The sequence below is a fragment of the Gloeophyllum trabeum genome (genome assembly GCF_000344685.1).
Source record: "Gloeophyllum trabeum ATCC 11539 unplaced genomic scaffold GLOTRscaffold_00016, whole genome shotgun sequence".
In the NCBI taxonomy this organism is placed as follows: domain Eukaryota; kingdom Fungi; phylum Basidiomycota; class Agaricomycetes; order Gloeophyllales; family Gloeophyllaceae; genus Gloeophyllum; species Gloeophyllum trabeum.
Window position 1 is genome coordinate 464588 of NW_006920425.1, and position 13062 is coordinate 477649.

General features: G+C 50.4%; 4 protein-coding genes across 4 annotated transcripts; 1 reads left to right on the plus strand and 3 right to left on the minus strand.

Annotated features, from left to right (window-relative positions):
- Nucleotides 1–573: 573 nt before the first annotated feature.
- GLOTRDRAFT_96480 (uncharacterized protein) lies at nt 574–4219 on the minus strand (the record flags this gene model as incomplete). Its single annotated transcript, XM_007872092.1, has 5 exons — nt 574–830; nt 881–3549; nt 3811–3958; nt 4001–4126; nt 4153–4219. 5 exons carry the CDS (start codon nt 4217–4219, stop codon nt 574–576), a joined length of 3267 nt encoding a protein of 1088 aa, XP_007870283.1.
- Nucleotides 4220–4351: 132 nt separating this feature from the next.
- Nucleotides 4352–4827, minus strand: GLOTRDRAFT_96481 (uncharacterized protein; the record flags this gene model as incomplete). The annotated part of the gene is made up of 2 exons (XM_007872093.1): nt 4352–4414; nt 4504–4827. 2 exons carry the CDS (start codon nt 4825–4827, stop codon nt 4352–4354), a joined length of 387 nt encoding a protein of 128 aa, XP_007870284.1.
- Nucleotides 4828–5356: 529 nt separating this feature from the next.
- On the minus strand, nt 5357–7765 carry GLOTRDRAFT_96482 (uncharacterized protein; the record flags this gene model as incomplete). The annotated part of the gene is made up of 12 exons (XM_007872094.1): nt 5357–5551; nt 5676–6040; nt 6123–6271; nt 6299–6570; nt 6625–6801; nt 6850–6906; nt 6967–7200; nt 7268–7285; nt 7329–7361; nt 7410–7445; nt 7504–7548; nt 7604–7765. 12 exons carry the CDS (start codon nt 7763–7765, stop codon nt 5357–5359), a joined length of 1743 nt encoding a protein of 580 aa, XP_007870285.1.
- Nucleotides 7766–9168: 1403 nt separating this feature from the next.
- Nucleotides 9169–10029, plus strand: GLOTRDRAFT_49077 (uncharacterized protein; the record flags this gene model as incomplete). The annotated part of the gene is made up of 1 exon (XM_007871978.1): nt 9169–10029. A coding segment is annotated over one exon (861 nt), but the record flags the coding sequence as incomplete, so codon positions are not given.
- Between the last annotated feature and the right edge of the window lie 3033 nt (nt 10030–13062).

A 13062-nucleotide genomic window follows, 5' to 3' on the forward strand; every position in this document is an offset into this window, starting at 1 on the left:
ATTCAAAAATGCGAAAATTCGACAGCCCTATATTGAAACCAAAATCTAAAAAATAGGATTGTATTTGGGTGCCAACTGGCATTCAAAATATGGCAGAAGTCCGAATTGTATTGTACATATAAATTGTGGTCAGATGAGCAAATACATTGCTCAATGTGTCATTGTATTTTTAAATTGCTGGTACTTCGGAATGTTGAAGCAAATAATATATGTCAGACATGAGCCAAATCAAATCGGGCCGCCGGCGGGGCACTCACGGCTAACGCACAAGACCAGCCATAGCCGCCAGTATGCCGCTCACAAAGTTAGGGCGGCTTAGCCGCCGACAACACTGCTTAGAAATATAGACGGCGGCTACACCCGCCGGATTGGAAGCCGGTCTTATATCACTGCAAATATATAAGAATACGCCATTGTACGGATGAGAGCTATGTTACACTATGGATGAGAGCTATGTTACACTACAGACGAGAGCTATGTTAAGAGCTATGTTACACTACGGACGAGAGCTATGTTACACTATGCATAGAGTCGGAGACTACGTTATTACGAACAACAATGGAGCGCAACTAATCAAGCACTGCGGGCAGACCATTTGCAGCAATCATTATACCGACCTTTGACCCTCTTCACGGAAGACGCATGATGTCGCAACTTGAGCCGCCAATCGCCTTGTTTCAGGGGATAAGCCTTCCCAGCCATGATATCCCTCACCTGGCCTTGGTACCACTCTTCCGCCCCATTGGTCCAATAGCCCACAGCACCAAAACCACTTGCGCTCCAGTTTGTCGACTTCGGCCACCAAGAGTATTCAGCCCATTGTCCGGGAGCTGTAAATAACATCATTACGATGCTCAAATTCCATGCTGGGCACACTTACTGGTTTGGATGAAGTAAGTGCCGATGATGCAGGCCTCCTCCATTGCATCAATATTTTCTTCATACCATCCTTCCTTGTCATCAACACGAGCAAGGAGACAACCGTATCCATTTCTGACGGCCGCCGCACTCGGCCCGTCACATAAGATGTCTTCGGCTGTCCCATGGAGTGCATCGAGAGCGAGGCGCCACAGAATGCCACCCTCAAGCAGCGCAGCGCGGCTATGGGGGTAACCAGTGATGAAGCTCTCCTTCCGGTGTACATAGCTGGTGTAGTCACTAGACGTCCATTTGTGGTTGACAGGTCGCACCATTTGTTGCACTACAGATGCCGGCGGCGAGGTCACCTTGGGGTGTGGCAAAAGGCATGGGCACAGGAAAGGGATCCCAAGGTCCAGCAGGTACGGCCTTAGATCAAAGGTTGCGTCTCCTTGTGCCGACTCCAGCCTATGCAGCCGTATGACATGGCAAACGTCTATTGCTGTAGTCAACCAGATAGCGGGTCCATGATGAGGAGTCACAACAAAATAGGTTTTGTCACCCAGGGACGCAGGCCTTACACTCAGGGTCGTCTCGAGGGCCCCTTCGGTGAGATCGCAATGAGACAGAGTGTTGTCTGTACGCAGGCCTCTCATGAGAGCAACTGCGTTGTCCATGAAGACCTGAGAGTACGAACCCGTAGTCTTCTCCGTCAGGAACTCCTGCAGAGTTGACGTGAACGCCGGGTGCGAGGAAGCCTGCCTCCGATCAAGCCTGACGCCATGGCTATCGCCCTGAAGTCCATCCCGAAGGGTGAGGATTTCATCCACCTGATGAGGAAGGCGGCAATATTCATAGGGGCTACCTGTCCCTCGAAGGCGATAGCCAGGGGCTGCAAGCTTCTCAGAGGCAGTGTGGGTGTCATGTACTTCACGTCTGCCGGGAACCTCGTTACCGGGGACATAGGAAGCCTGCTTCTCCTTGGGGGGTGCTGCAGCATTTGGCGCAGGCGTTGGTGTCTGTAGAGCACCCGCAGAATGAGGAGGCCCCCGAGACTCGGGAGATGACAGGAAGACAGGGGGGTTGGGAGCTCGATCAGGCTCCGGAGCTGTTGTAGCTGAACCAAGAGCCTGCTTCTCCTTAAGAGGTGCTGCAGTGTTGCGCAAGGGCGAGGGCTGCACAGCACCTGTAAAATGAGAAGGTCCCTGAGATGCAGGAGGGGTCGACTGAACGAGGGGCGGTTTGGAAGCACTATCAGGCTCCCGAGTGGTGATACCCGGAGCAGGATCAAGTGCGTAATCGTACATGTTGGCCTCATCGAGAGGGTCCAGTTCCTCATACCCCTCCACGGTCATTGGCTTTGGATCGATTTTATCATAGATGTCCCACTCGTTGGCAATGGGGTCAAAAGACTTCCGACGGTATGTATCCCAAAACGACTGCACGTCGCCACGGCTAACGAGCTCGCGCAAATGTATTGGTTTATCGTCATCGATCCCGATCCATTCGTAAACTTTCGCCTTGGCTGGGATGTTGGCCTTCTTACTCTCTCTCTCCCTTGAGTTCCATCTCTGGAGTTGCGTGGCATCGGCTTGGGCGTAACACTTCTTGCGCTCCTCTTCTCGTCTTGCCATGAATTCCCAAAATGTTTCCCCTTCATACTGACCTCCAGTCTTTGGTATCACCGTTCTACGCACCGCAGGTGAATGGCTATGCGAGGGTGGACCGTCGACACGAGCGGCGTGACTGGGATGTGAAGTATTGCCATGTTGCTGGGGTGGTTCGCTGGAGTTCATAGGAGGTCTGGCTCCTTGCGTAGGGGGTCTGGCTCCTTGCAAAGCAGCCTCGTAAATCCTTTTTACGTCCTGATAATGTGGGCAGTACGGCCACAGCTCTGGAGGGGTGACTTCAGACCATTTGGTTGTAAAGAAGGCGGAATAGCCTCGCCAGTAGAAGAAGAGTGGCAAGTCCCATGCCTGCATAACTTGGAACTCGTCCCACCATGCCATCTTGCGTTGGATAATAAGACCCGAACGTTGAGAGCCTGGTGCGGTAATGAGAGTAGACGCGTATAGACGATCTACCCATTCAGGCGGCATGCATTCGACTGCAACTTGATAAGTGCACGGCGGTATGGCTACGCCATCGGACCGCGCCATGGCTGCTTCGTACTTGAAATTGATTTGGGCAGCGAGGTAATTGTAGTAGGCCGCGAGAGGGACAAAGGCATCACGGCTCTGGATAATCTTCCGCCTTGCATTATCGCCTCCCGGGAATGAGCCCTCGTAACCGAATGACGATGGGAACGAATATGGTTGCAAGCGGAGGGTATGAAGGAGTCGTCCTGAAAGTATCGTACACAAGCCCACGAGTCGTTGCTCCAGCTCAGACCATTTGAGGTACCACGTGCCCTTGTCCTTCTCAAGCGGGAGCAATCTCTTGTCTACATTCAGGATTGAGAAAGCCCCATCCCACCTGACAAATGGTGCCCGTACAACCCATGCTTGCCAAGGGGACCAGTCCTCTGCCCAAGTGATCTCCCACGTCTGGCGGGGTGTCCTCTCGTATATGAAGTCGGCTATGTCATCGGGAAGCACGTGTGTGTTTGGGGAGGAGAAGACGCGCAATTTTTCGTCCACAAAGATATATCGACAGGAGGAGTGAGGTACAAATTGGGGCTGGGAGGGAGGCCTGAATAGAGCGTAAATACACGAGCAGGAGGAATGTGATATTTTGGATACATACTGATGTGACATGGTGTGCCAACTTATCACAGACTAAACCTTGACGAGATAACAAGGCACGTATCCTCGGACAAGTCGCAAGGATGGAGAGAGCGCGACTCAGAAGGCGCGGTGCGAGAATGAGGGCAGCGGGCGACGACACGTAACCCTGGACAAGTCGCAGGGATACAGAAAACGCAGTCGGAAAGGCACGCTGTTAAAGAAGCACGTATCCTCGGACAGAGTCACAAGGATGCGCAGAGGGACAGGAAGATGTATATCCTTGGACAAAGTTGCAAGGATGTAGAGGTAGAATGACGCAGCGCGCAGCGAATTTGTGCTGATCTCAGCGTGGGAGCGGCCACGCGGCGGCTTACCTATGCAAGTGGGAGCAGCCCCGTACCCGGGCATCAGCACACGGTTCACAGCCACAGAAAGGCTATTGTGTTTGCGTTTCCTGTTCCTATCCGTGTCTCCGATCCTTGTGACGTTGTCCAAGGATTGGGTTCTGCTCATGTCGTCCCCTGCCTCCGATCCTTGGGACACTGTCCAAGGATTGGGTTCTGCTCACATCGTTGACATTGTCCGAGGATTGGGTTCTGCTCGCGCCGTTCCCCTGCCTCCAGTCCTTGCGACATTGTCCGAGGACTGGGCTCTGCTCACATCATCACCTGCATCCGATCCTTGTGACGTTGTCTGAGGATTGGGTTCCGCTCGCGTCGTCTCCCGCTTTTCTGATCCTTGCAACGTTGTCCAAGGATTGATTGAGCTCAGCTCGTATGGCCCCCTCCCTTGATCGTTACGAGATTGTACAAGAATTGTGCTTGCTTTGTCTGGACAATGTCACATCGGTATGTCATCAACTATTTCGCTCGTCGTGCTCAAGTATTTACACTGTGCCTCCCAATTGGGCTCTGCTCACGTCGTTCCTGCTCCTTTCATCTTTGCGACACTGTCCAAGGTTCAGGCTCTTCTTGCGTTGTCTCCTGCTGCCCTCCATTGCAATTTCCAAAAATGATACTGCTCTGCTCGCATCGTCTCCACTGTTGTCGTCTTTGTGGCCATTCCCCCTCCTTTCATCCTTATCAGGGGCGAGTGGAATGATATCTTTGTCAAATATTATCTGCCACTTTATGACAGTCCCTGCCTCTTCTCGTAGGCTACTGTTGTTTTGTTCACTCTTATAATATAATGCTAGTAATACCATGTGGTGCACGTGCGGTCCGCATGTCCCTGAATAGCTCATGTGTGTCTCTTTTGCCTTCCCAACGCCTTGCGACGTAACTCTGCGCTATGGCCCCAAGAGCTTGTGCAACCTGCAACTTCTGTCGAAAACCCGCCAAACCTGGTCTGCTCTGCACGAGATGCGGAGCCGCCTCATACTGCTGCCAGTACCACACTAGGGAGGTGAGTTTCTCATACGTATGAGAGGTCACCTGCATTTATAACACTTCCTAGGACTGGCCGGGGCATCAACTTGCATGCCAATCTTTGAGCGTGCCGCCTTCGGCATTCACTAGAGTCCTCCCTGCCGTGCGATACTACAGGTGGGATTATTGTGATCCGACGATGTGTTTCACTGCTTCTGCCATGCAATACCGTCCACAACTGCGTAGGTTCGATTCACCTCTAAGTGGATCGCTCTAACAGGGCAAATAGGGGACTTTTGAGATGTCGATTGTGACTATAGCCTCATATCTACGACCTCGAAGGGTAATTGCTCGCTGGAGATATGGCCTGCACCATACGTTGCCACGTTCTTCCCCGACGTCATGTTATCCGATATCAATGAAGTCAGCATCCCACAGCAGGGTAGGCGGCCACCACTGCAAGTGTGGTACACAAATTCGAAGAGCTCGGCGGGATGTAGCGTACTTATCCTGAAGTTCGATGGCCCGCTCGAGCGCGGTTACTCTGACATTACACGCATGGATGTGCAAACAATCCAGCTGTTCTGCAATACCAAGGGACTAGCGGGTCTCATCTGCAGCTAGACATCTTTGCATTGAAATACTGTATCAATACATGTCTTGTAATACATTTCTACCCCGATGCTAAGACGATCCACTGGAAATCCTCGACGGAAGGACTGACTCTGTCCCTTCTCAGCACGCCATGCTGCGGATCGTTTAGCCACTGAGAGTCATAGAAACTAGAAGGAAGTCGAACAGGCGGTTGTCGCTGAGTGGTTCCACAAGGCTCGCCGCGAGACCTAGGTGCTGGCTTGGAGCCGCAGTTGTCTTTGATACCATCCGCGTCCCGTTGGTCGTCAACAATCTTCAGCTCCCTCTCGATATCTCGCCGCCAAGACATCTTGCGGACGCGAAAGCCGTCGGTTTCCTCATCCGTATCATCTGAGCTCATACCGTCTTCTCCATACCAAACTATGATGGACCTTAAGTAGGTCCAGAACAGGGTGTCCAGCTCGCCTCTCTCGGACTTGATGGTTATAGTCTGATCTACGGTGGATAATCGCGTCTTATATTTCTGTGTATATGTTGTCATGAGCACGACCCATGTCATGGACTGAAATATGCCTACCCCACGGCGCCGGGTGTGCACCTGCTTTCTTGTGAGTACCGCTATATTTTGTTTGCAAACGGCCACAGAGTTCATCCTGATCCTCTACCGTACCATCCCTCCCGTACTTGGGCTGCACTGACCACCATTCACCACGAAGGTGGTCAATCCTATTCGCCAGCATCACTTTGACGTACCAATCAGCATGCGCCTCCATTGAGTAGCCCCTTGCTAGCCGCTGGTCGCAGAGTATATGGGCCCTCTCCACAAGGATCTCGACGAGCCGCTGATTCCATTGGGAATCCTTCACTGCAGCCCCCATATCAATGCAAAGGTTGTCACGGTCAGGACCATCGGGACCCCCATCATTGTAAGCCTCCACTGCGATTGTGTCAGCTCGCGGCTTCATTGCAATGTCGCTGTCCATCTTGATATCCAAGGCCTTACGCACTGTCTCTCTGCAAAGATCCTAGAGAAAGTTTGGTCCATCACTCAATGCCTGCTCATGGTCATATGAACATACCAGATAGTCCTTATGCACCTCTGGATTTCTTTCTTTCAGTTTTGTATACTCTTCTTTGCATTCATTGGCAACATTGGGTTGTTTGCGACGAGTTTCCCTGCTGATTGGGCGGTAGCCGGTCCCAAGGGACCCCGGGGCAAACTGCTCCAGAACCTCATCCAGAGCCTCCTCGAGGGCCTCGTCAGCTCATTTCTTGAGTGTCTCCACCAATGTCGATATATCCACCTCTGGAGCGGGTGGGGAAGCAGTTATTGGAGGTTGTGGTCCGGTTGGATCTGGATCCTACAACAAGGTGTATTAGAAATCGACGGAACAAGAGCCTTGAGTGACGTGTACACCTACCATATTCAGAGCATGTAGGGTCTGCCAGGCGTTCTTCTTCCTGCCATTGCAACGAAGACTTTGCAATTCTTGGTCGGTCAAGCGGTAAGCCCTGGAAGAAGTTGGCGGGGAAGACATAGCTCTCTGATTCGGGCCCATAGTACCAGTAGGCTCCCCTTCAGGGTGCGAAGCAGGCGTATGAATCGATCCGCCAATCTTGGACATTAGTTGGGCAAGCTCTGTTTGCCTCTTCGCCTATCCTATAATTAGTACAACGTCTCGATATCTTACTGACACGTTACCTCCAGCTCCGCAAGCTCACGCTCCCTGCGTGCCTGGCCTGAAATAAGAAAATGTAGGGCTGATGGAAGTCGCTCTCGTACCTCTGCCTCAGCAAGCTCATGCTGCCGTTGTTCCTATCCTCGAGTGAGAATACAGCATGTAACGAAAAGGATCAGACTTACCTCTGCCTCGGCAAGTGCTGCCTGCATCGCCTGCATCTATCGATGCCAGGGGCATGGGTACCACCTCGATGATAATCCTCTAATTCAGACGTACCCGTTCTGCAGCTGCCTTCTCGGCCGCCTCTCGTGCTTTGATAAACTTCGCAGGTATGCACATTAGGCCATATGTCACTATTAGTTGGAGCGAAACTTACATTCATCATCGCATGCATACGCCTCTGACCGTCAGCTAACTGTTCGTTCCAAGCCTCCTGTTCGCGACGCATCCGGTCTTGCTCGGCGTGCACCACAGCAAGCAGCTCCTCCTTTTCTTTCTGTTCTTCTCGTAGTTGCTGCTCCACTGTTGCGCGATACATGTCAGATGCATCAATCTCCTGCACCCTGACCCGTGGTGCTACATGCGACGGCTGCTGGTTAGCCTGGGGCTCAGCCGGCAGTGCGGAGGTGGTGTGGGAGGTCGATCGTCTAAATCCATCTTGTTTTCCGCGCTCGTTGTAGGACGAGTATGTCGAAGGGTGGGGAGTATGAGTCGGATTGTCTTATATGTTTACGACCACATGCTCACGGCCGCCACGCGGGTCAACAACACTGTTCTTTGTGGCATCACCCACTAGTCAGGGCCGAACCCATGCCTCCATTGTCCTGAGCCGCCATTCACATTGTACACACCCTCTGGTACGTAAGGGTAGATACAAGTAGCGTGTTTCCAATATGGCGGTGCTACTTCCGCGCGTGAGCGAGTCGCTAGAAGCGATCTGTACACGATCCGGGCTATTATCTCAGATCCAAGGCGAAGGACTTAAGGCGCAGGGCGACATGCCTATCCTTAAAAACTACAGACGACCAGAAATATGGTGAGCCTTCTGGTTGCGAGCGCAGAGTCCAGACAATAATGTTCCACTCCCATAACAGCCATGCGCTCCAAGCCAGACAAAGTACATCCAGTGCCGGTTATACGGGAGCCACCGTCGCTCTGAGACTTGTCGGCTGTGTTTGTTCCGAGGGTTACCAGACATCCCAGTGGCACTTGGGGCACCCAGAGGTTGTCAAATTCATATGATAGAGGTCCATGTCATCAATCGCCTGGGCATGCCCCGTGTTATGATTTTCCCATGCTTATCTCATTCTATTTCCATTCCGAGCATTGCTATTGGACAGTACCTTTCTCTGACTAGACCTTCCCATGGACACTATCTTCTTTTCACACGTTATCTCCCTTGACTCACCTTCTACCAATGGGCGCCCTTGTATTTCTCATTTCTCCGAGTTATGTTCTCACAGGATGGCTTACGCGTCCTTGCTTATTGTTCTCTTCTTTGGGTAATAACCCCTATACCAGTTACTATATATACTGTAGGAAAACCCATGTATTCCTTAGTTCAACCTCCTGTTGAATACAGCGATTACCTGGACTCTTGACTTGACCGTTGGCATTGGCCCGGCCAGACCTACCTTTCAGTACGCTTACTGAGGTAGTAATGACATAACTGTTGGCACGTGGCCCAGTTATCTCAAGACGACTAGTTAGGACATCGCTTCCTAACATTAGGTTGAACTCTTCTACGACACTCGCCAACTTCTTCAAGCCTAGGCAACCCCTCCTCTACTCTTGATCATCCTCGTTGGACTCCCTAGTGGAATCCCGTCCCTTGAACCAGAAACCACGACAAACCCATTCGATCCTGCGACCCAGGCAACTGGAGCCAACAACGTTGCACCAATTGTCCAAGCACGACCAACAGAAATCAAGATACGTCTCCCAGATGACTTCAATGGAGACAGGAAGAAGACCCGAACGTTTTACCTTGCCACCCAACTATACATGATGGCAAACAAGCACATTTACGACACCGATAAGAAGATCACGTTCTTCATCTCCTTCTTGAAAGAAGGAACTGCTGGCCCATGGGCTGAGGCAGAGATGACGAAGGCATTCACCAATGACCAAGGATTTGGCACATGGGAAGCCTTCACGACACGATTCCTGAACGCCTTCACCGAGGCAGACACCGCTGGAGATGCGAGAGCCAAGTTGCGCGTGTTGCGCCAGACGGCTACAGCAGACGGATACATCGCGGAATTCCGCATGTTGACCACACGATGCGGAATCACTGAAGACGTATCCCTGATTGAGTACTTCCAAGAGGGACTCCAGAACAAGCTAGTCGAGAAGGTCTATGGCATGGAGCGCATGCCTAAGACGATCGAAGAATGGTACGAAGCCACATCCCGATTTGACAATCAGTATCGACGGGCGAGAGCGGTCATCAACCGATACAAGGGAGTTGGCCAGAACAGAAACTTCGTCACTCCGAAGTACACCCCTCCCTCTAAAGACCCCAATGCCATGGATGTCGATCGCCTATCGACCAGTGACAGAGAGAAGTACATGAAGGAAGGACAATGCTTCACCTGTGGTCAGACTGGCCACAGAGCTGCCGATCATAAGCAGGACAAGGGAAAACAACCAGAGAGACGACCTGTCCGTGCTACAGAGGTCAAAGAAGACTCAACCAAAGAAGTGTCTAATATCGCCAAGATCAAAGCCATGATGGCGGAACTTGAAGAGAACGACAAGATCAAGCTTCTCAAAGATATGGCGGAGAAGGATTTTGCCTAAGACGACCTGCATCAGCGTCAGGCTCGTCTCGTTCCTACCTTTCTACTGTAACTATAGCAAAGACTGTTGACCAGTCAATGAAGATCAATATTTTGCTATCACGTGGAAGCGCTGAAACGACTGCAGAAGCCCTCATTGATTCAGGGGCTGGAGGAATTTTCATCGACCAGAAGTTTGTGTTGGCAAACAAACTGAAGACGGTCCCTATACCAAGACCAATCAAAGTCTTCAATGTTGATGGCACCAAGAACAGACAAGGACTCATCACCAAAGCGGCATTCCTGCAAATGAAGATTGGAGACCGAGTCCGCTCTGTCCGATTTTTGGTCACCGACCTGGGGAAGGAAGACGTTATATTGGGACTACCTTGGTTACAGAAAAACAACCCAGAGATCAACTGGGTTACTGGACGGATTGACTTTGGGAAAAGAAAATCCATCCTAAACGTAACCATTGAAGAAATCCCTGACGAGGAATTCTCCATCAAACGTCAATATTGCAAAGGACCACTACTGGCGCACGTCGATGACCCCATCTTCCAAAGTACACCGAAATGGAAGATCAAATTGGATGACATCTACGCCCTAATTGCACGAACTAAGGCAGAGGAAGACGATCTCCTCATACGGTTTATCACTGGACAAAAGGACACTGGCAAGAAGGTTAACCCTGCAATGCGGATGGCTCAAGATGCTGAGAAGGAAGCCAAAAGCAAAGCGGAATTACCTGAACAGTACAAGGAATTTGCGGACGTCTTTGACAAGAAAAGTTCAGAACGATTCCCTGAACGAAGACCTTATGATCATGCAATAGATCTCAAAGAAGGATTCGTTCCAAAGAATCAGAAGCTCTATCCCATGTCACCATTAGAGCAACAGAAATTGGACGAATTCTTAAAGGAAAACTTGTCAAAGGGCTACATCCGACCGTCTAAATCCCCTATGGCATCACCATTCTTCTTCGTAGGCAAGAAGGATGGAGACGTACGGCCTTGCCAAGACTACCGGTATCTCAATGAATGGACAGTCAAGAATGCCTATCCAATTCCCCTGATCAGCGAAATCTTGGACAAGCTACAAGGGGCAAAGGTTTTCACCAAATTGGATGTCCGCAAAGGCTACAACAATGTCTGTATCAAGGAAGGCGACGAATGGAAAGCAGCGTTCAAAACCAATCGAGGATTGTTTGAACCAACCGTCATGTTCTTTGGCCTATGCAATTCACCGGCAACATTCCAGTCAATGATGAACGAACTATACAAAGACATGATTGACGAAGGATGGATCATCATATACATGGACAACTTCCTTATCTTCTCCAAGACAGCTGAAGAAGACACGGAAAGGACAAAACGGGTCTTGGCACAATTAAGGGAAAACGACCTATTCCTCAAATTGGAAAATGCCTATTTTGTCAACCAGAAGTGGAATACCTTGGACTGATCGTCAAGGAAAACCACTTGGGCATGGATCCAGTCAAATTGAAAGGAATAGCAAGCTGGCCCATCCCTAGGAAATTGAAGGACGTCCGGTCATTCCTAGGATTCTGCAACTTCTACTGACGATTTATTCCACACTTTGCCAACATCTCTCGACCATTGAACGACCTCACCAAGAAGGATCATCCTTGGGACTGGACAGCTGAATGTCAAACTGCATTTGAAACCTTGAAGCAGAAGTTCCTGGAAGAACCAGTGCTGATGATGCCAGACAAGTCTAAACCATTCATCCTGGAAACCGATGCATCCAAGTTTGCATCGGGGGCAGTTCTACGCCAACAGGATGTAAATGGAGACTGGCACCCATGTGGATATATTTCACAGGCATTTGACAAGGCTCAACGACACTACAAAATCTACGCTAGGGAGCTCCTGGCAATCATCCGAGGACTACAGAATTGGGACTACTACTTCGAGGGCGCACCCCACCCAGTCACAGTTTACTGCGATCACAAGAACTTGCAGTACTATTGATCTGCACAACGCCTAACAAGACAACAAGCTTGGTGGTCACTGTATTTGTCCAAGTTCGATCTGATCTTGAAACATATTCCTGGGCCACAAATGGTACAATCAGACGCGCTCTCAAGACGACCAGATCTATGCCCTGACGAGGAAGACAATGACCAGATGGTCCTATTGCCAGAACAAATGTTCCATAGAGATGCCACTTCAGATCAGGATGAACGTATGAGCGAACCTTCTGCACCTCAATTGAAGAAGGAATTGGAGATTCAAACCAAGCAGGATATACCAATGACACCGTCCGAACCAAGCCCAGCGGAATTCAAGGATGACCCAATGGAAAACGTACCCATGACAAAGGAAAATGAAGGTCCAATTGAATCAAAGGTTGATCCAACATTGATCTCTTATGACGACCCCACGATTGAATGGATCGACAACCCTGACCTGCAAGGTGACATTCACCCGGCCAACATCATGGAAGCAGAAAGGATCACGAACAAGCGGACACATGAACCAATGGTCAACAATGACTGGATTCCCACTGACAAAAGGCCACGTCTAGACGGACAAGAACAAAGTACCCTGACAGACAGGCCATTGGAAATCCAAGCCATTGATGTGGAACGACATGATCAAATGGTTAAAGCAACTGAGATTGACTCGGTGGTACGCGATGCTCTGCAAGCCTTGAAGACAGGATCACCCCTTCCCCTTCGATCCTCACTCAACGATTGGAAACTCGAAGAAGGGCTTGTAAAATTCAAAGGACGCATCTATGTACCAGCCAATCAAGATCTACGCAGAGAAATCGTGTCTCAGTACCACGACTCTCTTGCTGCCGGACATCCAGGACACTTCAAGACACTGGAATTGGTTCGAAGAGACTATTGGTGGCCAGGAATGTTCATCTTCATCCGCAATTATGTTGACGGTTGTGCTACCTGTCAACAAAACAAAGTGAACACTCATCCTTCAGCACCTGCATTAAACCCCATCCCTGCCCCAACACGAACACATCCATTTTCTGTCACTTCAACTGACTTCATAACCGATCTTCCACCATCCAA